The sequence below is a fragment of the Idiotropiscis lumnitzeri genome, chromosome 8, assembly GCF_059441095.1.
Source record: "Idiotropiscis lumnitzeri isolate Australia: NSW breed Sydney's pygmy pipehorse chromosome 8, RoL_Ilum_1.0, whole genome shotgun sequence".
Lineage (NCBI taxonomy): Eukaryota > Metazoa > Chordata > Actinopteri > Syngnathiformes > Syngnathidae > Idiotropiscis > Idiotropiscis lumnitzeri.
Window position 1 is genome coordinate 22,359,093 of NC_142398.1, and position 26,621 is coordinate 22,385,713.

Sequence of the window (26,621 nt, forward strand, 5' to 3'; positions counted from 1 at the left end):
GACTCATTTTCGAGACAGAGACAGAGAGAGAGAGAATTTTGTGTTTGAATGTGCGACACGACACATGAAAAAGGACATCATTTAGCTCAGGGCTGTGCAAGTTTGGTCTTCCCGAGCCCCTATACCAGCCGGTTTTAGATGTTTCCCTCCTCTATTGAACCTGATTCTGACGATCAGCAGTTGATTCCTTTATTGAAATCCAGAAAGAGTCCGTTTTTTTTTCCCCACGCAAGGGTCATTTTTCTTGGTTTTCATAACATTGTAATGCGTGCTTTCATTTTGGATTCTATTGTTATTTTACGGACGCAGACGCATCCATTCATGCCGTCCCTTTGCATTCCCTTTCAACAAACTTCCCCCATGCAACTTCCAATTTGTCTTGACTTTAGCTCATCCCACAATAAAGTTCCAAAACATTAGAGAATGGAATGCTGAACATCAAATCCAACTACTCACGTCCTTCCGAGACGGTGGTTTCCAGGTGAATCAAACCCGGCTCCTTGTCCAAACCCATTTTAGACCTGAAAGGCAGACAATTGCGTTTTAAAAAGGAGCCGCGTGCTCTCCTTACCCCCTCAGTGCAACTTTAACAATTTGACATGCTTCAGAATTAGACAAAGCTATGAATGAAATCAAAAGATGAACATAATTACGGTGACCATCAATAACATGGAAAAAAAAAATCAAAAATAAATGTTTTCTATGCTCTCCCCACCCTTAAAGATGGTGTCGAATGTTTCCCGACTTCAATGGAAGAGAGAAAGTCGTTGTTTTTGTCTGGATTGTCAGCGTGCCCACAGGTGGAATAGCACAAAATCGTTATGGCGTCATTTAATATGTGTTAAAGAGACTGGAGGATCACAGAAGAAGCAAAGACAAAGACAGGCACGTGGAACAGGACAGAACTGGGAGGGGGTGGAGATTAATGCAAGCAGAAAAAAAAAGGGACATGAATGAACGAGGGAATATTTTTACACGTTCCATACAAATGACAACATAAAGAATAGGAAACATCTTCGTTTGTGTTCAGATGGAGAGGCCGAAATAATGCAAGAATTATTATCAGAGCAGTGCTTTTCCCTGCAGGTACCGGAACATTTGCGGGACGGCCTATTCCACGAAGCCCGCACTCAACTCATTTTGGCCGCCTGTAACTGAGATCTTGTTCTTGGGGTCACGACCCACAACTCGTGGCCATCGCTAAACGTTGGACGATTGGTCGTTTGGCGACTGGGACGCTTCATCTTGGAAATCTTGGCAAGCCTACGTAGCATTTCAACTCATGCTACGTTTGCTAACTGCAAAACCAGTAGCTGATTTGCAAACGTGTTGTCATGAAGCGCATTTGTTGCCTTCATTTTTTTTTTTAATAGACGCTCCATACTGCCCTCACGCCACCATCCAAGAACGTATCTGTCATCTCTATTTTTTTCTTCTTTTTTTTTTTCGTTGCCTTTCCCTAGCAAAGAACAAACGCACGTGCACACTTTGACATCTGCTTGTCCCGCCTCCAAGACAAACCTGCGCGGATAGTCAAAATGACGGACATGTTGTGTGAGAAGTCCCAAAATTGGAGTCAGAGTTGAAGAATGTGTTTTGGAACGAAACAGGGATGCACTTCAGCCAAAGGAATTACAAAGAATGCTTTGACATTTGGAAATGAATCCTCAAAAAGGACATTAGCTACCATCATGTGATGTGCTGTAGCATTTTAAGATGAGTGGAGTGGCAAAAGGTCACCCGTCCTGTCGATTCATCATTATTAGCCAACGTCAATGCTCTGCACTTTGAGATGGAAAGGTTTCTGGCCCCGCGAGTTCGGCTTTGAGACCTCTCATGAGTTGAGGTTATTTGGTTGGTTCAAGACGCCATTATCATTTGTGTTCTTTGGCTAAAGAACACATGACATGATGACATCGTTGTGGTAAGTGGCCTGACAAAAACAAAAGCAGCGATGGAGGCACGAAGAACAAAAAAAAAAGCAGACGATTAAGCTCGTCTAGAAGAAATTTGCCCATATGAAGGATGGAAACAGTGTTGTTTTTTTTTGTTTTTTTTTGGGGGGGGGGGGGTTCCCACTGCAGGAACCATGACGACAAAATTCCCAAAGTGACGGGCAGCTTTCCGGAGTTTGCTATTTAATAAATTGCTAAATTCAGTATATCAGTTGCACAATAGAAAATACAATGGCTTAATAGTTAGCAAAGTCCATAAAGTCTAAAAGTATTTTTGAGAGGAAAAGATGTTGAAAAAAAAAAAACAGTGAAGTGATTCTCTGCCTTTTGGCAATTAGTTCACAAAAGGTTTTAACGGCCCACCACTTGTTTGACGCAAATGTCAAGACTTACCAGTAAAAACGATTTGGAGTCACTCTCTCATGCACCATTTGCCAACTCCTTCCAAACTCTACGGAGCTGTAGAGCTGTATGCGACACAAACCAAGCAGAATGAGCACGGAGGGACGCATTCGGTTGGAATTCATCACAGTAAACACCTTTTGGATTCACATCTGTGCAAGTACATCTCGCCTTGTACATTTTATGCGGTTAGCCTTTTGCAAAAGAAGCTTGTACGTACATCGTCTTGGGGTGGGGGGTGCATTTTGGTTGATATGTCAATTGTGTGGAAGTTCAATCAATTTGAAAGTGAGAGTTCGCTCATGGAAATATAAGAATATGGACGACACCTGTCAGGCAATGAAAAAGCGTGGACAAATCTGTTTACTTTGCAGCTTACGGCGTAGTAATGTGATGATTTATAAAACACAGCTCAATTTGTAGGGATCATTTTTCCGTTGCAAGAATGAGCACACATGCATAATAATGTGTCCACAAATATTCATTTATGGGTGACAGAAATGAAATAATGTAGCTGCGCTGAAGTTGGAAGTAGCCAAGGCATGTTTGTCACAGATGACACATATTATGGTATACTATGTTTTTTTCTTTTTTATAGGGGGACAGGGCATATATAGATATGAATGAAATCGACTTCCAGCCACAATGTATGCCTCATTATACAAAGCAGGCTTTATTGTGCTAATGCTAACGATAATTTCTTAGCATTATTCTTAAAATGAATATACAGTATTTTGACATTTGACAATGGTCATAAATAGTCATTCTTGCACCTCAATAAATAATGATATAAATCAGCAGTATAATCAAATCAGCATTCCTGGAGTCGTTGAAATTAAGCCGTACGGTAAGACGTACGTATCTTTGTCATTACACAATTGCCGAATATCGGGCTCAATAAAGACATGTAGTTCAATTCTGACGGACGATAATATATAAAAGTATGTCACAGGAGCAAAAAGTACGGTATATGCGTCGGGTATACGGGAAGTACATTTTGAAGTGTGCCAGCAAATATGAAACAAATATTGTACAACTGGTGCAAAATTGTTTTGTACTAGTGGCTGAAAAAAAATCTGTTTGAATAATACTTGATCAACTCTGCTGAAATATTTTGGGGGACATGAATTGGGACCCGTTCAACTTGATATGAGGAATGAAGAAGTAATCAAGAACGCCTGCTGGACCGAGCGACAGATTTGCCATTTTCTTGTTGAAGAATTCAAACAAGTCTGAAGCAATTCTTTTACCTTTTGCTCATGACTATAAGCCAGAATCCAGTCCTCTTGCTCGGGATGGAAGAGCAGGCTGAGGATATAAAAGTTCAGCCGGTACTTCTGGTACGTTGCTCCTTCATCAGAACTGATCAGAAGACTGTTCTCCACTTCAGTATCCGTTAAAAGCATGATCTTTGGAAACAAGGACATGGCATATCATTTTAATAAATCAAGGGATCCATCCATCCTGACTATTTTCTGAACTCTAGAGCGCCCCTACTGGTGAAAGAAAAATCCACAGAAAAGCTGCACCGTTGTATTAGCCGCATGGTTCAAAATCGAGGAAAAAAGTAGCCACTTATAGTCCGGAAAATACGGCAATAGTATACATCCACTATATACTTATATTAAATGTTAGTAAAATACGTAAAATGTTGGCTATCTGTACTCCTACAGTATAAGACAAGCACCTGTGTATTCATGTGGAACAGCCTTCCTCAAAGTTTTCTTTTTTTTTTTTTTTTCTAATTGACAGCGCATCATAAATAAGACCATGGCTACTTGATGCGCTGAATATTCACGAACCACCCGCTAACTGCCATTCGGTATGCCTGTAAATCGAGCACATCAAAGCAAAAAGCAGTTGCAGAATTCTGACTTATTTTCTTTCGGCAGCATCGGTGAGGTGCGACCAGATGTTTGATCCGGCGGATGAAACAAACGCAACCCTTTTGATGTGAGGCATTTACTGTCAGGGCTAATGGAACACTGCCTGACATTTTAGCTCACACACACTCCTTACAGACCCGAGAAACGGAGTTCCTGCCTTTGCCTTTAATTGGCTTCCTTTCTCATTTTGAAAACCACCGCATGTAGTGCAGGATGGCGCTACAGCATCAGCTAGCCCTGGAAATCTCGGAGGCTCCGGTTAAGCCTCTTCAGCGTTTGATTTTATTTCCTAAAATATGTTAACACCTTATTTTCTCAGCCCACTTATGTATCGGTCTAGTTCCATTTAGTCCTGGCAGAGAGAAATGCCTAGAGCCGTCCCTGATGTAGTAGACTGGACTCTTTGTTCTTTAGACAGTAAATACCGTAACTCAGTGGTTTTCAAACTGGGTGCTCGCCCCCTACTGGGGGCCCGGTGTTATGGCAGGGTGCTATCATGAATACGTTATTATTAAGTAATGCTACGTACAGACCAAAGGCAGATTTTTTTTCTCCATTCCGCCTGCGTAGGTTGAACCGACTTTATGGCTGCGTCGTGTGGGCGACAGCCAATCGGGGTCGAGAACCTACTTGCTGCGCATATGAACAAGCATTTTTTACAAGGCCTCTTCACATCAATCCGACGTCCGCGGTTGCGGCCAACTGTTGCGTCAGCCTACAAGTCGGTACGCCGGACCGGAAAATGACCGAAGAATGCACGAAAAGCCGACAGAGACGCCAACTACTCCGGACCTTCTGCACATACGTGAGCAGTAGTACGCCTCCGTGCCATCGGGGGCGATATCTATGCATAGCCTTTCACGATGATGTCCAATAATGATGATGAAAATGATGACTTTGTCTTTGCGTTCTTCTGTCCGGCCAGCCGTTATGTCCTTCGAGAAGATGTGAAAATGAGCAAAGTTTGTTTAGTTCTAGAGGAAGAGCTTCAATTTTCACAGTTTTTCCACTTTTGTCGCTTTCGATAATTGTCCAGTGCACCGATTCACGAGCTGACAGCCAATCACAGGAATCATTTGTCCCGACAGCTTGACCCAATTGCACGTTGAATCGGCCGAACACGCCCCCCAGACGCCCGAACAACGGCTCAGACTTTACGATCTTTTTCGCTACACCAAACAGACGCCACGTACCGACTTTCCGACGCCGGATTGGTCAGTTGAGGCCTTAAGGAATGTTCTAAAGTAAAATTTTGAATTTCCTTCATATGCTTTGCCGGGTTTTTCGACATCTCGCATCATTATACACTGAAATGAATAAAAATGGCCACATAGAATACTTCAAACGTTATCAAACAAGATAACGGGAGAATTTCAAGGCCGTTAAACGGCCGCTCCATGTACAAGTGGTCCTGTGTGGGCAATGTTGTGGAGTGGTCACGCTCCAAGTGACTCATCACGTAATATCGAATTTTGAGTGGGAGAAAAAAAAATGGGTTTTAAAACCCAATTGGTAAGAGCACAAGCACAACTCATTTTCGGTTGGCACTTTTAGGGCCATTGAATTCCCGGGGTGTCCTGTGCAGCGCCAGCAAGCTCTCATGTTGCTCGCTGACAAATAACAAGAAGATATTTGAAGAATGTGCTTAAAGTGTTTCAATAAGAAGAAATGAGAAGTGTTACCTTTCTTTTGTTGTTTGGGCTGACGTACAAATAACTCAGGATTGTCTTTGCTCCAACTTTGTCATTCAGTTTCTGGTATGTTGCTCCGTAGTCAGTCGACCTAAAATTGGAACAGAAAGCTCTGATGAACATTTGCAATGAAAAGTCCCCTTGATAGTCGGCTACGACACGGTTTAAGGCGTTGATGGAAGGAAATCCCGACTGAGCTGAACACTTCAACAACATCTCCCGCAGGAGAGCGCTGGACCTTTTTTTTTTATTTTTATGTCTCCGTTTGACCTTTGAGATCGGCACCCTTATTAGACATTGAAAAAGAGAGCAAACTCTAACTTTACTGTTACTGTACCCTTCGCAGACACAACAATTTTTCAGTTTGTATTTTCCATCAAGTACGGTACGTGCTCATCAGTGTTCAGCTCGTACGACTGAAGGAAATTTTGCAACAGAAGCAAAATCCTCTCCTAACATCTGACCAATGAATATTTTTTTTTTTTTGAAAAGCTTGGCCATCAAATTGTCGTTGTGATTGACCATGGATATTTTTTTTAAAAAGGGGACAAACGTGAGTCCATTCTGAATCCATTTTATCGAACAATCTGACATTTTGGAAGCTCCTCCAAACACATAAGCAGAACTATTCATGCTATGCGTGTAAACGTACGCCCCCCTTTTGTAAATATCACTGCCTGCTGTCCATGTTTGGGATTCAATTTCCTCGGGGTGCACTAACTCGGTTGACTCTGGCATCATCAACACGCTGGACCTTGGGACGGTGACATCGGGTTATCGATTTGCTCCTCAGAGGCTTCTGTAGACGAACCGTTGAAGGGATGACTTATTTTCAGTGTCATTGCGACTTTCACAGTTGACCAATAAAACCGCCCCAAGTCGCGATTCCAAGATGATGAAAGGTGCAATAAATGACAAATGATCGTTTCTAAGGGACGATGATCCTGACTGAAAGTTTGCCACCGAGAAAGCACCTTTTTATTTCATGCCCACGGATATGCCGGGACTCGGATATAATCTTGCGAAACGGAGGTTAATGAAATGCGATTTGGATCTCGGAAGAAAATGGAATTATTAACAAAAAGACACCCATATCCATTTGTCCTCCACTTGAAGTCTTGGGGCCTTATTTTGGTGCCCAGTGCAAGTTGAGAGCAAAGTGTAACTGCAAACTGGCGGACTTTTGACATTTCTTTGAAATAATTTCAATCTTCTTTGAAATATTAATCGCTTACCTCCAAAGGGAGCTCTCGGTCACACTGTTCAGGTTGAAATCAAATAATTTGGTCAGCATCAAAATCACCTGCAAAACAGGACACATTGGAATGAATAAATATTTTTAAAAAAAATGATAGAAATCTTTCAGAAATTGGAGAACATGAGCAATGAGACGTCGCTGTCATAAATTGTTATTGAACGGCGTCATACTTTTTAGGACAACATGTTTTTGGATCTTGCCTTTTAGTTCATTTTTGAGCCATTGCAATGTCAAAATTTCTCCGGAAGTACCTTCGATGATGAAACGGGGGAATGGCAAGCTACTTTAACGCTCCAATCATAAAAACATGTGAATATAGAAATACTTGTTAATCCAACATATTCCCTCTGCTTGCTGATTGCCCTTTCCAGGCGCGGCGTGTTATTGAAGCCGTCGTCAAACTGTCTGACTTGAGTGACTTTGTGAAACACTTTGCACCAGCATGGGACTCGTGCGACTACAAGCTTGACAGATGCACCTCGGGTAGAATTACATTGATATTGCTTATTAAGCATGAGGTAACATCTGCGCTCCCCAAAACGTGCATGGCATTTGGCCAGCGTCCAGCTATTAAAACGTGCGCTGGAAAATAAGCGCATTAGGAAAGCGTGTTTATTAAGAGTGATTTGGCAAGAGCATGTCGTCAGCGTGGGGAGAATTGGCCTGGGGAATGAATAACCTTAAATGTCTAGACCAGACCGGAGCATTGCATGCTAATGACGGAGCCGGCGCGGCGCTTTCCGCTGCCCAGCTGGAGGCGAAATTGACGCTTGCTCCACACAGCTTCTCACTTCCGCTGGATTCATTCACTTTCTCCTCCGCATTCTTCTTTGAAGTTTTGCAGATGCAGACGGACGTACAGTGAACAAGTCAAATGCACGGAAGGTCATCCAATTAGGAATTTGACCTGGATTGTCTGGACCAAGCATCGAAAGCAGTCCTTTTTTTTTCTTTATCCAGGTCGATAACTTTTGCCGATCGGCGCGGTGGGGGGCTCGCCGCATATTGCGCAGAGCGGCCTTCGTACAAAGGTCTGGTTTTTACTCATCACCTGAGAGAGACAATTAGCATCTTGACATGTCACTTTTCAAAATCAAATATTTTTTCAGCCTCGAATAATCAACCAGTCGTACTGCAAAATCGAGGAAAAAAAGCGACGGCTTATCGTGCGGAAAATACGGTATTTATTTATTCTAAGCGTGGGTCATCATGTTATTTTACAAGAATTTTTCATGGTGTCATTTGGACCTTTTTTTTCTCTTTCCATAATTTCCTTTGGGCAAATGTGCTTCAATACCCAAAAGATCCGAGATCATCCAGCGAACAGGAATGGGCTGTATTCATCCATGAAGGAAAAGCGACTCTTGGAATCCTTCTGCTCTCAGCGCAATGTGCTCAACGCTGGAGCTTTTGCCGCTCTCTTGTCCCTTGTGGCCCGATGTTTGAGTGAGAAGGCTCGAGTATGTGTCTGCGCACTGTTCAGGGAATGACTTTGCGTCCCATGTCGGAGTAAAATCAACTAATAGGCGGATGTAGAAGACTGCGCTTGATTGGGCGAAGGGCAGTGTGCAAACGGAGCCTTCTGTCTCGCACATATGGAGACGACGTGGGCAGTCGGCAGTGAGAGGTCCTGTCAGATGGGCTCCCGCTGGAAAGTGCAAAGACCGTGCCAATTAGGCTGCCGGGCTCTTCCCGTTGTAAATGCTACCAAGTCAGGGGCCAGCAGAGAAGGACTTTGGTCGGAGCTTGCCTACCCGATGTCGATCGTGGTTTACCGTACATGTGCTTACTTTGTACAAAGATATCAAACGGCAATGCTCATATCAGTCCTTCATTGTTTTAATTTATAAAATTCTCAATTTTGTTCTTTTTTGTGTTTTGCTGAGGTTTAAAATGTGCATTTTGTTTTGCTTGTGTCGAGATCTTCCCGGCGTTTTCAATTTTGTGCCGTACGTGCGTAATGTAGGATGACCGCCATGATTCACTTCATCACATTGTTGGGCAGTTTTTTTTCAACAGTTAACAACTGTGTGGTATGTGATTGCGCCGTGAAAGCATTTGTCTGGCAAATCAAGCTTTTTTATTTAACATATAACATAAACTTCAGCTTATAATATGACGTTTGCCGCATATATATATATATATATATATCAGAATTTCCTCCACTGTATGAATATATACAATACTTTTCTTTTTTTTTTAAAGCCTTTTTTAATAATATACAGCGGCCACGCAGACAATGTTCGTAAGTTCCAATGGTTGACAAACAATCCAACTTCAGCAAAGTCAAGTAAATCTCATTTATTACACTTTAGTTTGGCTGCTTTGGTGTTGAGAAGCCGTTGGTCGTTCCGAAATGTCATTAAAAGAAGTCCCCTAAGAGCCAACTAGTGATGCAAAACAATGATGGTAGCTAACAAGCTCTTATGTTCTTCCATGACTCCCTCTGTGACCATTACAGTGAAATAGCGAATCCTCTTCTCATTAGAAGCATTTGATTAAAGATGGCTGTGCGCGTTGATGACAAAAGAAGCGCCTCCTCCGAGGGCACTTTATGTTATCTATGAAATCAGCTTAATTGGTCATCAGAAACAGCAAAATTTTCAAGCCGCTGTTTCAAGTTTAGTGAACAGTATAACTCGTGTTTGCAGATGCCAACAGATGACAAGTCATTATTTTGCTTTTCGACATATATGAAGAGGATGACTGAGTTTATGTTTATTGAAGCAAAAAAAAAAATGTTGTAAAGAGACGTGTCGAACTGTGGCCATTAATGTAGAAGGGCCTCAAGCAGGACGGCAGTTAGTACAAGAAGTGTGTGTTTTTTTTTTAGGGTGTTCCTACACTTATGAGATTACAAAATGCCATACTTTATCCAGACCGTGATTTCCAGAGTTTTCAGTCAAATCGGACTCACACACAATTATCATGGATTAATGGAAGACATGGGAGGTGTGAAGCGACATGCAGCGGAGGATGGTTGCTTGTGGTTATCCCACTCCCACACACACACACACACACACACACACCGATTGCAAATTCACAATTTCTCTTCTGCATTCCCTGGCCTGGCAAGTTTTATCCGTGTCACGTGTCGAGCATTGTTGGACACATTCCTCGTCCTGAGTGACCAACTAGCATGCAAAAAAAAGTGGTGCGCTATTTGTGACATGCAACAATTATACGCCCACACAATCGCAGTTTTGTCGGAAATAAATGAAAGTTTAGACAATTTATTGTTTGCAAAATGCAGAGAATACAGCAACTCAGGTTCTGCCCACGACTAAAAGATTCGAACAAAAATCGAATCTATTGCACTTCACAACGGGATTCCTCAAGTCTGGTCCTTGAGATCCCAAATCCAGACTGTTTTACATTTCATCTCCTCCGAGACAACCGATTCAAATGAGCACGTGTCAAATGCAAGACCAGCGGTCAAAACTTTACTTTTGGTAATGAGACGATCGCGGGCCATCTCCCTTGGGAGTCTCGTCTACAAATGAGAGAGTGCATGACGGCCCCAAAATTGTGAAGCGATCTCCTCATGGAAGTATGAGGTGCTGCAGTTAAAAGTCACAGATTTGATCTTTTAGGAGTCACAAGTCCGCACAGCAGCAAGAGCAATCAACACAAAAGCTGCCAGACCCAACACACTTGTGTTCCGTTAAGTGCTCGCATATTTCCGTCGCCTCAGGAAACTGGTCTTGATGAGGTCACAAGCCGACCCGCATTGGAAGTCATTCAAGGCGACGCTGCCTAATCTTCCGCAGAGCTTGGCTCAGCTTTGCATCAGCAAGATGAGGCAGATGGCTCCCTTATTCAAACAATATATTCGGATACTTTTCAAACGAGCAATCACAGAAATGCTGAAAGTAATGGGTATTATTATTATTATTATTATTATTATTGTGGTGGGAGTTATTCCACTGCATCAAACTCTGACCAGAAATACTCCTTGGATGAATTCATGAATATTTCCATACATCTCAACAACAGAATAAATCATTTTTTGTAAAAGTCACATTTATCGTTTATTGAAGTGGTCCACTTTCAGACATAGCTTTGTGTTTTTCACACCTCGGGGCAATACAGTGTCCAATCAACCTACCAAGCATATTTTTGGTATGTCGAAGGAAACTGGAGCACATGGAGAAAACCCACGTCGGCACAAGGAGAACGTGCAAAGTACACACAGGAAGACCCGGGCCGGAATTGAACCCTGCATCTCTGTACTGTGAAGGACGTGCCAACCAGTCACCCACCATGCGAGCTCAGCGACAGAAACGTTCTAATTTACGGCTTTTTGGGGGGTGAATGTAAAAAAAAAATCAACTTTCTGACAGATTTGACAGCTTGGGATAAAAACATAAATGCGGTAACTAAATCATCGTTCAGACTCCCGAAGCCGTAAAAGTACACTGGCAGACAATTCAATTTGTTTTATGACAATTAAGTCAACTGAGCATATTGATATTCGATGCAACGGCAAAGCAAATCTTGGAAGCATCCCCACGCACTCCATTAAGTTGTCACAAAAACAGCATCAGATGATGCGTAATTAGACGTCTCCAAGGTGAAAAATGTCCCAGCAGCTCGAAAAACAGCTGGCTAATGTGATTATGAAAGTATCAAGGTGCAGAAAATGGCAATTAGCTTTGAGCTCTTCTTGGAGATGCGGCAGATGTTAGTTATTGTGGACAAAATGGGGAACGTTACAAATGAATGTACGAATGTGCCGTCAACAAGATGCTCGCGCTTCTTAGTCATCCCAATCTCACACGCGGGACACAATGACAAGCTTTTAAAACGGCATCAGCGCGCGATGGCGTGCCGTAAATTTCGACCTTGTTTGGTTATACACCGGGGCTGCAACTAACCATGATTTGGACAATCAATTAAGCCCATGATTATTGTGTCAATGTCACAAAATACACACCGAAAAAAAAAACATGATCACTTTCTTCAAAAACAGGACGTTTTCAAATTGACAGTGCAGAAAATGCACGTAAATAAATGAATTTACTGGTTTTGTCAGAAATTGAAAAAAAAATGTGAAATCAATCATCTCCAAAATAAAAGCAAATATTTGTAAATGTCTTATTTTTGGGAACACAAAACACAAAGTTAATCAGCGAGGATGGCTATTGATAAGATTTTATTGATAGGATGACTCTTAATTATGGATTTGATGTCATAACAGTTGTTGTTATTGGTACTTTTTTGGTTTACCAAAATATAACAACTCTCATTGTTTTGTTTTTTTTAATAAATGTACTTGACCTGCAACTACAAAATAAAATATGTCAAATAACTAAGAAATGATTTGAACTCGAACTTGTGCCTAAAATGTGAAACACTCAGATGCTACGTTGAATATGAGGTCCGTGTTTTTAAACTGGACTCGGCGATGTTGGGATGGCGGAGACGCCACCACCGTGACACAAATAGCGATGCCACACATCAAGATAAAAACGATGTGGTTATATGGCACAACGGACGTTTCTTTTTGGATAACGCTGCGTATTATGTGGTAATATGCTCACACAACGAGGCAAGGTGGCTCGCCTCGGATTTTGATCACGCATCTTAGACGGACGGACATATTAATAATCTTAGCGTTAGTTCGAAACGGGATCAGAGATTGAAAGTGCAAAATAATGTTCATAAAGCCGAAATCAATCAAAATGCTTCCATGTAAACTGAAAAGGTAGTCTGCACAGGTTAAGAAACAAATCTAAAAATGAGCGTGTTGTGCATCGGAGAATAATTTGAGCAGCCATGACGAGCATCGAGTCCTATGTTGCAATCCTTTAAGCTGCTTTTGGCGCAAGTAGAACAAAAAAAAGTCTACCACTTTACATTTTCATTGATTGGGGATTAAGTTGTCTGGAAAAAAAAAAAAAGCATCTCAACGCATCAATTTGTTTGTGTTCATGCCAGGAGCTTTTTAATCACGCCATCGCAGTCATCCACAACATTTGACCAACTAAATTACTGTCGGCAAATCGCTCTGCTATATTTTCAAGTGTTTGTCTGTTTTGTATTTTTTTACATGAGGACAGAAGATAGAGAGAGAGAGATAGATTTGAATTTAATTCGACTTAATTTTGAAGTTGTTCTCGTTAGCACTTTGTCTCCAAGACCAAAATATGACTGAAGCAAATTAAAAATATCACAGTCCAAAAAATGTAATCTGTTACCTTTTAGCCATCTTTTGGCATCCATGCAATTCCATGGTGAAATCATCTCAAGTCATATTTTATTTTTCTCTCCAAATAAAATGGCGGTGATGCTAGCTAGCTCTCTTCATGCTCACCATCCTCGGTGCCCATTCGAAAATTTGCCGACCTCCAATACGTAACGTTCAAGAAAAACATGACCTGGAATCATCGTCCCTGAGCATGAAGAACCATCGTAGTCAAATGTCACCAACACACACACACTCGTGAATTCAAACAAGCATTCTTGAGCGTCCGTTCGCCAGTTCCCGGGTCAACTCAAGCCCCCAGAAAAAAAAAAAAAAACGAGAATTAAGAAGAAATAAGGCCGAGCACTTTCAGTAATCCTTCCAGAGGGATAGGAAAAGACAAAAAACACACTTTGTGTTTAAATCGTCCTTAAGGGTGGCATTACAGCAATTAGAGAAGATGAAGGTATTGGAGTTGAAAAAGCACAAGTCGCAAGCATTTTCCCACCAAATGTAATCCCGGCTTGAGTCAATCAATTTCTTGAAACCGTCGAGCACGTGCGCGACCAAGAAGGCACCATACTGATGGGTCTGACATTAACTTTCAAGTCATGGATTACGTGGCTCTGGTCCAGAAAAATCTTTGGTGGTGAAAGCTGCCAAGGTCAGATCTGATGAAAACATGATGAAGCAGCAGTAAATCGTTCCTCTGCTTCTCCTTTCCGTCCCCACACAAAGATTACACTCAAAGTACAGTCGAGACACAAGTTGAACAATTTCATTCTAGGCAGCCCAGATCATGTATTTACATTTCACATTTTTTCACACTCTTTTTAGAAAACACAAAACTGACTGAATATATTATTATTTATGAACAATTTTATTTCATATAAATAAACGACAGTGGTGGGCCGTGCATTTCACACCTGGGCCTTCAGTGAAGTCCTACTTAATTGATGGTCGTTGAAGCCTTTTCGTGGTCTTATCTTACATACCAAAAATGAAAGAGTTGAAGGACTTTTGTGATAATATTCATGAGCATTAATGTGCATTGAACTAAACATGTCATTTTTTATTCCTATTTTCGGAGCTAGTGGTGACAGATGCCTGCCTGACCTTGACAAGTCTACCCGCAAAGTCTGTTGGAATAGGAGACACTCCAAAAAAAAAAAGAAAATTGCAAATGCTGTGCCGCTGCCAGTTGTGGGAGATCAGTCACGACGTCACACAGGTCATTGTTCTTTACTGTGGCTAATACAGAAAAGTGATGAGGCGCTTCAGGCTGCTGCCAGTGGCCTTCTATAATGAAGACGACGTGCGGCAGGATGATGAGGATGAGCACACATCTGCCGCTGATGCACAGCTTAGAAGATAGCAAAGTGGACTGTAAACGCACTGGAGCAGATATCCTTAACAAAGATGGAAAATAAGATTTTTATCTAAGGTTTTTCTTGCTCACTCACTGACATGAGCATGGCCAATGATAATATGCGTGTAGATGCTAAACCATAGAGGACCAAGTATGGATCCATGCGGGACTCCACATATAACATTACAAAGTTTAGAAGATGGTGAATCCTCTCTGAGAGGTAAACCTGAAATACCCACACAGATTTCCGGGCGTTCTAATTGCAAGCTATGATCGGCTGTGTCAAAGATGGAGTAATATTAATATTGATGAGGCGTCAGAGTCCATAACTACGGTAAGAGAAGATCATTAGTCACTTTTGCAAGGGTCGTCTCGGTGGAGTGGTCAGCTCTACATTCCGCTATCAACGATTCTGTTGTCTTTTGTCTTGGTCGTTATTTACAACGATCATTTCTTAATTCTTATGGAAATTCCAAATGGTTGTTCTGGCAATGGTCAATGCTTGTGCGATGGATCGAACGCTTTGTTGCGCTTATTATCCATCCATCCATCCGTTATACGAACCGCTTATGGGAATGAATGCTTATTTTGCCTTTTTTTTTTTTTTTTTTTTTACCCTTTCTTGCTAATTTGCATCATACCTCAATGTATTTCTATGGTGCCATGCTCGTAATCAAATTGAGACTGTGTTGCCGTGTTACACCAAAATTGCGCCTCTGCGTCACGACAGGCGACCAGCAGGAGACAGGCAGTTTCGAGACAAAATAAACGATGACATAAACAACACGATGACCATTACATTCGCCAATTAGCCACCGATTAATTTGTTCGCTCATTTATCTTGCCATTTCATGCTCTCTCTCTTTCTCTCTCGGTAATGAGTTGAATGCATTATTTTCACTGGTCACAGTTGCTTTGCCTCAAAGTCACACATCAATCCACGAATACAGGTAAAACAACGGCAGCGTGAGAAGGAGAGAACGGTGGTCATTAGCGCTGACAAATGAAAGGCCTGGGGATCCTGAGGAATGTATCACCATCTGAATAATCTGCTTCAAACACCAATAAACAAACAGGACGCAAATAAAGTTTGGCATTTATGTGACTGACCATATGCTTTCACAAACAAAAATTAAATTTAGAGTAATGAACATTTGTCATTGTCAGGAGCTAACAATTGTATTTGTTTTTCAAAAACAGGAAAAAAATGCTTTTGGTCTGCCAGCAGCATTTCATTGTTTGTAAAATGGATGATAAAGTGTGACTTGAGAAGATTCTCAACATCCACAAACTTGGTGTTGACATATAGCTCGTTGTTTTTTTTTTTCCATGTCGCAATAATACTCAGTACACGCGTCATCCTATTTTACCATATAACATATCGATTTCTACAAGCAATTATTTCAGCAGTGAAACTCTACCAAGTTCACCAGATGAGCAGCCATTGACTCCAAAAGTTGTCGTTACATTGTTATAAACAGGCAAAACAACAATCAGTGAATATCAATGAGCACTTTGAATTATTCCCATCACAGGGGAGAAAATGTCGGTTCCCAACTCATTGTAATATTTCAGATGGAAATCATACCAGGTGGATGATGGAACAGTAGTCTTGTCACAAACCAAATTTTAGTTTACTTAAATAGAAACACTTGAAGACTTGAAAAAAAAATCTATACATATATATATATATATATATATATATATATATATAATATTTAGGGTGTTATTTCAATCCTGCCACATTCACAATCATGCTTAATTAATGAAGTCCGTAGTTTTAAAAAAGCCTCGTTTCAAATAATTGCTGATTTCAGAATTACAATGGGCCGTTTCCCATCAACGCTTGAGCGAATACTTAAAAATATTACTTAGAGCAGCTTGAATGGATTCATTTAATTCAATTAGAATGAATTAGGTATGCTATAGTTCTAATCCGTCTGACAAATTCAAAAAATGTATCTCATTTTAGCTCCATTTTGAAGCTCACATCGGTCTCAATGAAAAGGAAGATTTTTTTAAGGCAAAAGAAAATATCAATCCAGAGGGATGTAGAAAGGATCATTTGTTTGAATTTTTTTTTTTTTAGATATTACTGACGACGATCAATATAAACAATTTTGCTGCATTTGACGTGTCAATTTCTCGACCATAAGGCACACTTAAAAGTCTTAGATTTTCTCCAAAACGGGCACCTTCTAACGCGTGCACCGAGTTCCAAAATGTGGAAATGCTGTATTTAACCTGGTGGGCTAAATATTTCAATCCTACAAGAACGTACAACCAAACTCAGCGACCTTTTTAAAAACATGCTACCACATGTTTTAAGCTAACGTATGTTTTATCATGTCTGCGCCCAATTATACGGTGCGCCGTATATATGTGTTAAATACAGAAATAGCCCCGCCTCACTGAAACTGCGTCGTTTTGTACGGTGCGCCGCAGCGGATCTCTCCTCTCATGCATGGAGGCCGAATTAGGCTACTTCAGCAAAATAATTTTGAATTAATCATGGACACTTCAAACGCACGTCGTGGCCCCGGCACAGCGGGAAACACGTATGTTCGCCGGCTATCATTTCTGTTCTCCAACGAGTCTTGATGCAGCCCACTGGCGGAGGCCCCTCCCTGCTCAGTTTTACCAAGAGCAGAGGTCAAGCAACTTCAGGATTCCCTCGGTAGCGGCAAGGGAAATTTAAACAGCGACAAGTGTTTATGTCATGTGGTCAACAATTCAAATGCGACTTTGATCTAAATTGTAGTGTTGCCTTGACAACAATTTTGTGACGCTCTGGAATTAAAACGTCCATTTGGATACGAAGGGTTCATCCAGAGTGCTTTTATGCATTATTCACGCATGATTCTATCCCAGTCGACGTCGACGTTCACACACATTGAAGGCGGTCACTTGAAGGGTTTGGGTTAGGGGTGGGGTTAGGGTTAGGGTTAGGGGTGGGGGTTAGGGTAGGGTTAGGGTTAGGGTTAGGGGTTAGGGGTAGGGTTAGGGTTACGGTTAGGGTTAGGGTTAGGGTTAGGGGTAGGGTTAGGGGTGGGGGTTAGGGGTAGGGTTAGGGTTAGGGTAGGGTTAGGGTTACGGTTAGGGTTAGGGGTAGGGTTAGGGGTTAGGGTTAGGGGTGGGGGTTAGGGGTAGGGTTAGGGTTAGGGGTGGGGGTTAGGGGTAGGGTTAGGGTTAGGGTAGGGTTACGGTTAGAGTTAGGGTTAGGGGTTAGGGGTAGGGTTAGGGGTGGGGGTTAGGGGTAGGGTTAGAGTTAGGGTTAGGGGTTAGGGGTAGGGTTAGGGTTACGGTTAGGGTTAGGGTTAGGGGTGGGGTCAGGGGTAGGGTTAGGGGTTAGGGTTGGGGGTAGGGTTCGGGGTAGGGTTAGGGGTAGGAGTAGGTGTTGGGTTCGGGTTAGCGTTAGCGGAAGGGTTAGGGGTTAGGGTTCATTATGAATTTGTTCAAAATTCTTTGGGACGAGAGCAATAATTAAAATTTTTGGCAAACGTCTTTGCAAACGTTTCCGATCTTGAACGAACCCGGACGAAAAATGATTTTTAGGGTGCAAACAATCGCCCACTTTCGCCGTTCGCTGACGTACGAGCTTAAAGTGACGCTTCGTTGATCTTAAAGTTGAGGCTTAAAAAAAGTGCTCATAAAAATGACATCAGTACTAAAACTCACACAAGTAAAATGCTGGTGATTTTAGGTTTTTCTCACGTCATCTCCCAAGAGGAAGACGCAGCTGACAGCAGGCGGATATGGATATACTAATGGATCACCGGTTTTGGACGTTATAAACAATGGAAGTAGAATGATGGAGGGGGGCGTGGCCACATGCCTCATTAAAAGTAAACGTTTACTTATTTCGTGATTTCTCCTAAATTAAAAGAAAACGATTACTCATTTCAGTTTTCTCATCAAAAAACATTCAAAGTGAGCTTGTTAGTGAAAAATGGGCCATCGCGGCTGGACCGATACTTTCAGCAATTTAGAAATTGAATGGATGGAAGACCATTATTGCGAGGGCGGAAAATGCTTAACACTATGACACACTAATGCATCATTCTCACCTTCTCTTTAGTTCAGAAGGAATTAAAAAACTGGGGAAGGTTGGCAGTCACAGTGAGCCTCCATCGTTCATCATTTAAGAAGAACTTTTTACTCGTCAGGTCAATTCATCAGCACATTTGTGAGGGATCACAAAGGGTGAGGGTTGCCCAAGGTGTCAATTTGAAGGAGTCGAGTCCACTTTGAAATACGCTAATAAGATCTCCACTTGAACTAAGCAAGACTCTTGGAAAAGGAGAAGCTCAAAGGAATCCCATTTTGGACACCACAGTTTTCTCCCCTGCTGCCCCAACACGAGAATTCCAGCAGGGAAGTTTCAGCAACATGAAAAAAAAAAAAAAGCTGAACCCTGACAAAACAGGGCATCGTGCTCAACTTGCTGATGCATTAAAACAAAAAAAAAGTTCAAAACGGAATATTTTGTGTGTGCTTGCATATTAGACCAAAAAAACGTAACGAGACATAAAATGCTGCTCAAGAAGAGAAACGTTTGTCCATCAAGGCAGCCATCACGTCACATTATCTTGGTGGAGGGGTTTGTGTCCTAGAAGTTGGCTGGGCCTTTACGACCCGGGAAGAAAATTGCTGAGCTGTGATTGCTCGTTACAATTTGACACTTTTTGTCAACTAAAAATGACATTCCAGACAAACACGGGTGGATTTTACGGTTTAACTCATCTTCCACAAACACAATATTAATCCGGCATAAAACATTTTGGGGGGATTGACTTCCCTTTTTAGCTAAATGCTGCATTTTTTCTTACATGGATAATTCTGCAGTAATTTGGTGTTTTAGATCCGAAATGAAATTGTTGTTGAAGTAACGTAAGCCCCCCTTTTTTTCCCGAGAGTTGGAAAAAAGTTTGTGCATATAGAAAATCCACAAAGAGAAGAAAGATTGCAGCGCTTGTGTTTGTGCACCTCCCGTCTCTAACCTGATTCAGTCAACATCTGACAGCAGACTGAGATGGAGAAAGCCAAGATGGAAGTCAACAAATATTGTTTCCTGCTTTGGGCTGCCACGGAGACATTTTATTATTTATTGTACATTTCATAATGTGGTTGACTTTTTGGCCTCAGCGCCATTCTTATTGTTCTTATTAATTATCGCACACTTGGAAGGTCTGTGAGAACGATGAGCGACTAGTTTCATACCAGTTTGATTCAATAATGACTTTTTGTGCTTCTGTGTACATTTTTTTTCACCCGATAAAACATGATTAAAAATTCATCATTTAAGAATTTTGCTTTGTTTATAACGTACAGTTTTAGTGATAACAGAACTCTTGAACATTGCTGGAATTTCAGACTTGCCTCCAAAAACAATGAAATATCAAGAATAAATACAAAAATAAATTACTAACATACAATTGTATTAAAAGAAAACGAATGAATTAAATGTCCTGACAGCAAAAGCAATTCATTTATGTCATCTAATTCATTCTAGATTGAACGGTAAAAAAAAACAAAATCAAATGAATGAAAATAAAATAAAAGATGAATATGTTTTTATTTCCACAATACAAAATTGATGTTCATGAACAGCAAAATATTCTCAATTGTCACGCAGCCTGTATGTCGTAAGTTGTTCAAAAAATAGCGGAACCGACGGACGCACTTTCATTTATTAATTGGATGCATTCAGAAATTCAATCCGTGTGTTTTTCAATTCCTTTTGCAAGTGAAATGACACAAATTCTACAAAGTGTCAAGCCCATCCTAACATATGCAAAAGTTCCTTCACATTTTTCTTGCTGAGCTGTGAGCCATGCAACCTTGATTGCGGCGAACCCAGAAAGGCGCAATCAAGGTTAAAGTGTGAACTGTGCTGCAGGAAACCCATGCTGAGAAAAGCTGCGGCCGCTCACTTTCTTTTCTCAATGTGCGAGCCCTCCTGCGTGTACATACAAGGTAAAAGTTACTTTCGGGAGAAATTCTGATGGCACACGAATGAACTGTGTTCAAGAAAGCTTCCCAAGGCTATGTGTGTGTTTGTGCGTCTGTATTATATATATATATATATATAAATATATATATATATTTATTTATTTATTTTCATTATTTATGTATTTTATTTTTTTAACGAAACTATAAAGTGGTTCTGTTCAATTTTGGAACGGTGAATTTAGTTAACGCACCAATGAACTGAATTAGTTTGTTTTCATATTTGTGAGCTGAGCTTTGAACCCCAAAATAACTTTCCCGACACTGCAAATGGAGTTGTTGAAGTTGAACTGGAATTTTTTCACGTGACACAATTTTCTTTTTTTTTTAAAACATATTTTCTGTGAATGCCTTTAAATATTGTCAACATGCAGTTTAGTCATGTTTGCTACTTTTGTTTTCTTTGAATGTTGTTGGTGAGCGATACGTCAACAAATCAATGTCGGACTGTCAAAAAGGTTCAACTGGATTCATTCTGAATTCATCTCGACCCACATTTGGATCGTTTTTTTTTTCAAAGGACTTTTGATCGATTTTTAATGATGCAATTCGAAGATGTGACATTTCATTTCATTTTCTGAGCGTCGGTCGTTCATACGATCCAACGTGTTCGTTTGACTTCTTAATCGACGCTGATACGTTGCAGGCTGTGAGCTGCGTTGCTTGGACGATCAAAGCTTCACCTGAGGGACACATGCTAATTGAACTTGGTAATGACAAGGTTGAAGGAAATGTTTTCTGACATTAGCACATGTGGCATGTCGCGATTCTCCAGATGCTTTCACCGCTCCTGTTTCAAGGAGCCCTCAAATGACAGATGGGGCCGAGTGTTTTCTTTTTACAGCTAAATCATCCATGCTTCAACTCTTGCAGGTCATCACTGCAGATACAAAGATATTTTTTTTTTCTATTTACAGTAAACCGCCCCCCCTCAACAAACCTCATAGGTAATTTCAAACACAACCATCCCACACAATTTCTTCAGATGGTTCCAAAAAACAGCTTGCAATTAAAACGCCTCACTTACTCACTTGATAGCGAAAACAAATTCAACAATGCTGAGAAAACAGCATTCAAAGAAATGCTGCAGACTTTTCAAAGGTATACAAATGACCTCAAAAATTGTTTTTTTAAATAAATCCCAATCCGCCACGGCAGCCTTTCCCACAGAGCTGGCCCGGCCGGACATCCATTTGAAGACCATCACAAGGTAAGCGCATTTGAGAAGTCAATTAGCCAGCTCACGATTCTTAAACAAACCTCTGCCGTTAGCATTTCTCCCGTCATGCACGGCCGGCTTTTTTTGTGGGGGTGGTGGGTGGGGAGGTTTAGACGGTGACAATTTTGAGGAATAAGCCGGAACGGGAACAAGATCGCGGCCGGAGTTCACAGGACTGACCGTCAAAAAAGGGTCAAGTGCCCAGCTCTGCTTAAACACAAATTGAAAGAAGACATTCTGAAGGAGATGAATGACATTTTATTTTCCTCCGCCAGTGCTGACCTGAAGTTGAATGTAATGTGTTCCTATTGAAGTGCAATTTATGTGAACAGAGCCCAAATGTATTTGATTTCAATATTTTCAACGGTGGTTTTCGATATTCTTGAGAATGAACGTGTACTGCTTTCGCTGTACGTGAGGAGACGGTGAGATTTCAACGGACGGGAGGGTGCTCACCGGAACTCACACAGAAGCCGAATTGCACGTTTCCATAGCGACCAACTGCGGTGCGATAATAAAACGTAAACAAAATACGTGAGGCGCTCCTTCCTCTTTATTCTCGCTGGCTTGACCATTTGCCGTTTGTAAACCTGATCCACTTAAATTTTGACCTTACAAATTCCACCTCTGAATTGAATACAAAACAGCACGCAGGGGCCTCTTTTGTTCCACTAACTTGGCAACAAAAATGCCACAAAGTAGACAGCGAAGTAATTTGTTTCTAAATGAGCTGGAAATATGTGTAAAGAATGAAAACAATGCAAAAATGAATTGTTGAGATGTTGCATTAAATGACCCCATTTTGGTCTTTCACATTTTTGGGGCGGAGCTAAAAAATACACCCAAGTGCACAATTGGGCTTTCCGGCACGAGTCGGGGCCTCCCGCACGATAAAGCTACGGAGCAATTGCGAGTTCCTTTGTACCACGCCGGACTCAAAGACTGCCCGGTGGCAAAAAAAAGTCTCGCCGCCACGCGTGAGGGCGTGAGAGCGTGCGCGCAGCCGGACTTTGACCAGGAGGCTCGGTCAATGCGAGGATGTATTTGATTGACAGGTGAAAGCAGAAAGTTTTCAGGGCATTCAGCAGACATGTCTAAAGTATCTCAAAGTTGGAAGAGGTTCGCAATTTTTCAAGATTTTGGGATGCGACGCGACAAAAATGATTTGCGCTGCCATTCACAGGTTGCTAATATATATTTGTTGTTTGACGCCATGAACATGAAAATGTTCAAATGCCAAACCGGGAGCATTTTCTGAAGACGTGAAAGGCAAGAGGGAATCGCTGCAGACGATTTATCGTTTTGGCCCACTTTTGTCGGCACTAATTGAGCGTTTTGCGCTTTCGTCGTTTGAGACGATCGGCAGATGCTGTTGTCTGTCAACGGTGACTCGTTTTGTTGTGTAGTTTCATGTTTTATTCGGTCGCCGTTTGCTTGATCTGAGGATTTCCCATCATTTTTTATTTTTTTTATGTCCCCAAAGTATGTTGATTTGAATCGTTGTGACTGGCGTTATGATTTTTTTTCTCTTTGACAAAAAGCAGCACTAAGTGACGATGAAAACTGCCTCGTCAGCTTCTCGCTCGTCATTTATGAGAAAGAGCGACAAGTGTGAATTCATCCACGTCAATACTTGGATTTTTAATCAATAAACAAGTCTTTCATATTAATGAATGCTTCATTTACGTCTTCCACAGTATTCTGCCATGCAAAACAGATCAGTTATTGTTTGCCGTAATCACGATTAATTGTTGAAAAATACATGACAAAATATCGAATTGTGATTTTTTTTTTTCCCGTAATCGTTCAGCCTTTCTCCAATGCTCGACAAACACGTTTTGTGCATACTTCTGGATTGTGCGTAAGGCGTTAGGTGTTCTTCACTTTGCATTTGTCCATTTGAGTCATGTGATCAGGGCTGGTCGACTTCAATCTCTGGCATTGGCGTCTCACTTCCATCCGGAATTGAGCCGCCAACCTCAAATATCACAAGACAATAGAAATGCCTTTCAGGTTCATTTTAACAGCAGCAAAAGCTTATCGTTATTCTTTGCACAGTCTGTGGCAATACGTTAACTCATCTTTTATTTATACATCTCCAGTTGGGAGGAACGGGGACAAGTTGTGCTTGCAAAAAAAAAAAAAATTTAGTGCTGCATCAGCTCTACATACTTGACTAAATTGTTTACGTCAACCAAAACAAGCGGGATGCATTTTTTTGTCGTGAGTGGCATCTATTCCAATATTTTTTACGACCCAATGAGGTTCCGATTTGCTAAAAGTTGAAATAATTTCTCAATTCTCACGAAGCACCTGATATGCCGGATCCATTTTGAAAAGTGGTGTCTGTGAGAGCTGGTAGTATGCAAACGTCGTTTGTCTACAATTGGTTTGGACCCAAAAAAAGAAAAAGATTTGTGGAAGCCAAGACCGAGGACAGATTTTCAAACCTTTTCCGGAAAGCAAACAACAAAACGATTGAATATATTTGTCCTTTTACCTTCAACACTGGCGTATTTCTAATTGAATTTCGATTATGTGGAGAAAAAAAACAAAAAAAACAAGCAGCTGTGTCTTGCCATTGGCCCTGCAGCAAAAGAATACATTTACAGCAAGCTCTGCCGTGTTGTTTGCCGAAGGTCCCCAAGGAAATCTTTCTTCCCTGTTAATTAAAGTTTAGAACAATAACACATTTCATTGAGTTATGTAACTTGAGAAGACCAAAAAAAAAATTGAACTGGCGTTCATATTCACCTTTGCTAAATCTTTCTTTTTTGTTTTCATTTTGCATTCAATTTGGTGTTTGTATAGAAAAATATTACGGTCGTGTCAGAGGCTTCAAGCTGTTGTCATCTGGTTGTTCTTTTAAAGTGCCTTTTTTTTTTTTCAATTTAGAAACGATGAAACTCTGGGAATGGGCCCACGGATCCGATTACAACTGCGATACAGATTTGTGGGGATTTGTGGGGATGTCTTTCAATCACATTCATTGATCTGAATATGAATGGCAGTCTTGCGAAGAGCCAAGCAGAATTAGGAGTGGTCGCTAATGTGAGATGAACCAGCGTTGATGTCTCTGATGTCACCTTTATCTTTATTATGACACATGAGCAAGCGACTCACTAAATAAGCTCCATTTAAAAAATAAAAATAAAAAAATACAGCATTCAGTTTTCTGTTTATGTTGGGAAGGCTTTGTTCATGTGTTTTCAAACAATATTTGATGCTATCAATGCTGTGAGTGGCATTCTACCGCGACAATAACTTTATTCATCTTATCTTGTCTTTGAAATATGCTCAATGGTTTGTGTTTTGGGACACAAAACCACTCAAGATGAACTCGAGTATGTCCTTTCGAAACGCTCCGTCCGTTTAGACAAAAGCAGCATGAGTGCTTTGTGTTATGGATGCCCCCCCCCCCCACCCGAGGCTCAGAGAGGACATCGTTGCCAAAATGAATCACAACCGACTTTCAATCGCTGACTCTGACTGACTCAATCACTCTCTCACTTTTGGGGTCTTTTGCTGAAACACTCACACTCCTTCAGACAGTCATGTCTTAAGGTGATAACCGTAGAGTGGTGTGGCCCCCAACCCCCACCGCGCCCCCCACCCTTGATGGCCAATTTAAGGTGAACAAAATGGATCACTTACGCTGCTGTTCTGTCCGGACCAGTGCACCATAGCTTGGTTGTGAGATGAATCCCCGGTCAAAGCGAAAGTGGAGCTGTTAAGTTTGAGCTCATCCTGTCTGTTGCCAGCGGTTCTCCTCTCATCGCCGCCCCAGCGCAGTTCGGAGCGCGTCAGTCTGCTTCCAGAATCCGAACCCGGGCGTCCAACGGTGCGGTCATCGCTGCTCCTTCTGCCGCGCGGTTTGTTCGCACCGTCATTGGCGTGCTGCGGTGAAATGTTGATGGTGGAAAAGTGGCTCGCACGAACTCGATCCTGTGAGCGCGGCGTTTTTGTATTCCGTGTCAGATTTGACGCGTCCGCCCGATCTGGATAAAATGCGCGACGGAGTCTCGGAGTTCCGCCACTTGCAGCTCGGGATGCTGCAGGCTCAACGCGATGTCCGTCAACTTGTTTAAATGCTGTCACACTTTGGCTTGAGGCAAATGTCAGCAACAATTCCCGGGCACGGCCCATATTTCCAAGCTGACATGACCTGCACGTTATCTCGGGGCTGGCGCCTTGCGGCATCAAGAACATCATCAAAATTCCAAACCAAAGCGAAACGTGCCTTTTTGGACAAAATCGCATCTTCTCTTCCATTGTTGACGGCAGAAGAAAAAAAAAAGGATGCTGGCACTGCTGGCGTGGATCGCACCCGTCCTCTGCCTTTTCGATGCGTAAATTGTCTCTCGGTTGGCGAGGATGCGAAGCGCTGCCTAAGTTGTGGCGTTGCCCAATTGCAGTGTGGGAGGGGAAAAAAGTGCTCTGGAGTCAAAGTGATCCAAGTCGAAGAATTGGATCATTTGAAGCCTCACACGCGAAGGGAGGGGGGGGGGGGGCTGGTGGTCCAGTGAAGGAGGAGAAAGTCCTCACTGTCTTGCTTGATCCGAGTTATTGTCCAATGTGCTCCACTCCTAGCATCTTTGTCTCTTACGATTTTATTTCTGACCGGAAAATGTTATTATTATTTAAT

At 41.6% G+C, this 26,621-nt stretch overlaps 1 protein-coding gene across 9 annotated transcripts in view; it reads right to left on the reverse strand.

The window, feature by feature from the left end:
* Positions 1-26,403, reverse strand: part of sorcs1 (sortilin-related VPS10 domain containing receptor 1) — a 47,265-nt gene extending 20,862 nt beyond the window's left edge. For 8 of the 9 annotated variants that reach the window (XR_015844632.1, XR_015844630.1, XR_015844633.1 and 5 more), the window contains exons 1-6: positions 25,631-26,403; positions 7,170-7,237; positions 5,926-6,025; positions 3,608-3,766; positions 2,349-2,422; positions 457-521 (exon numbers count right to left, since the gene is read on the reverse strand). Coding sequence is in view for 5 of the 9 variants with exons in the window: in XM_088302358.1 (XP_088158484.1) it covers positions 457-521; positions 2,349-2,422; positions 3,608-3,766; positions 5,926-6,025; positions 7,170-7,237; positions 25,631-26,248 (1,084 nt within the window). In the remaining 4 variants the exon portion in view is untranslated. Of the gene's footprint in view, positions 1-456; positions 522-2,348; positions 2,423-3,607; positions 3,767-5,925; positions 6,026-7,169; positions 7,238-8,440; positions 9,113-25,630 lie in introns of those variants that run through there. The other variant, XM_088302360.1, reaches the window with a different exon arrangement.
* Positions 26,404-26,621: the final 218 nt, after the last annotated feature.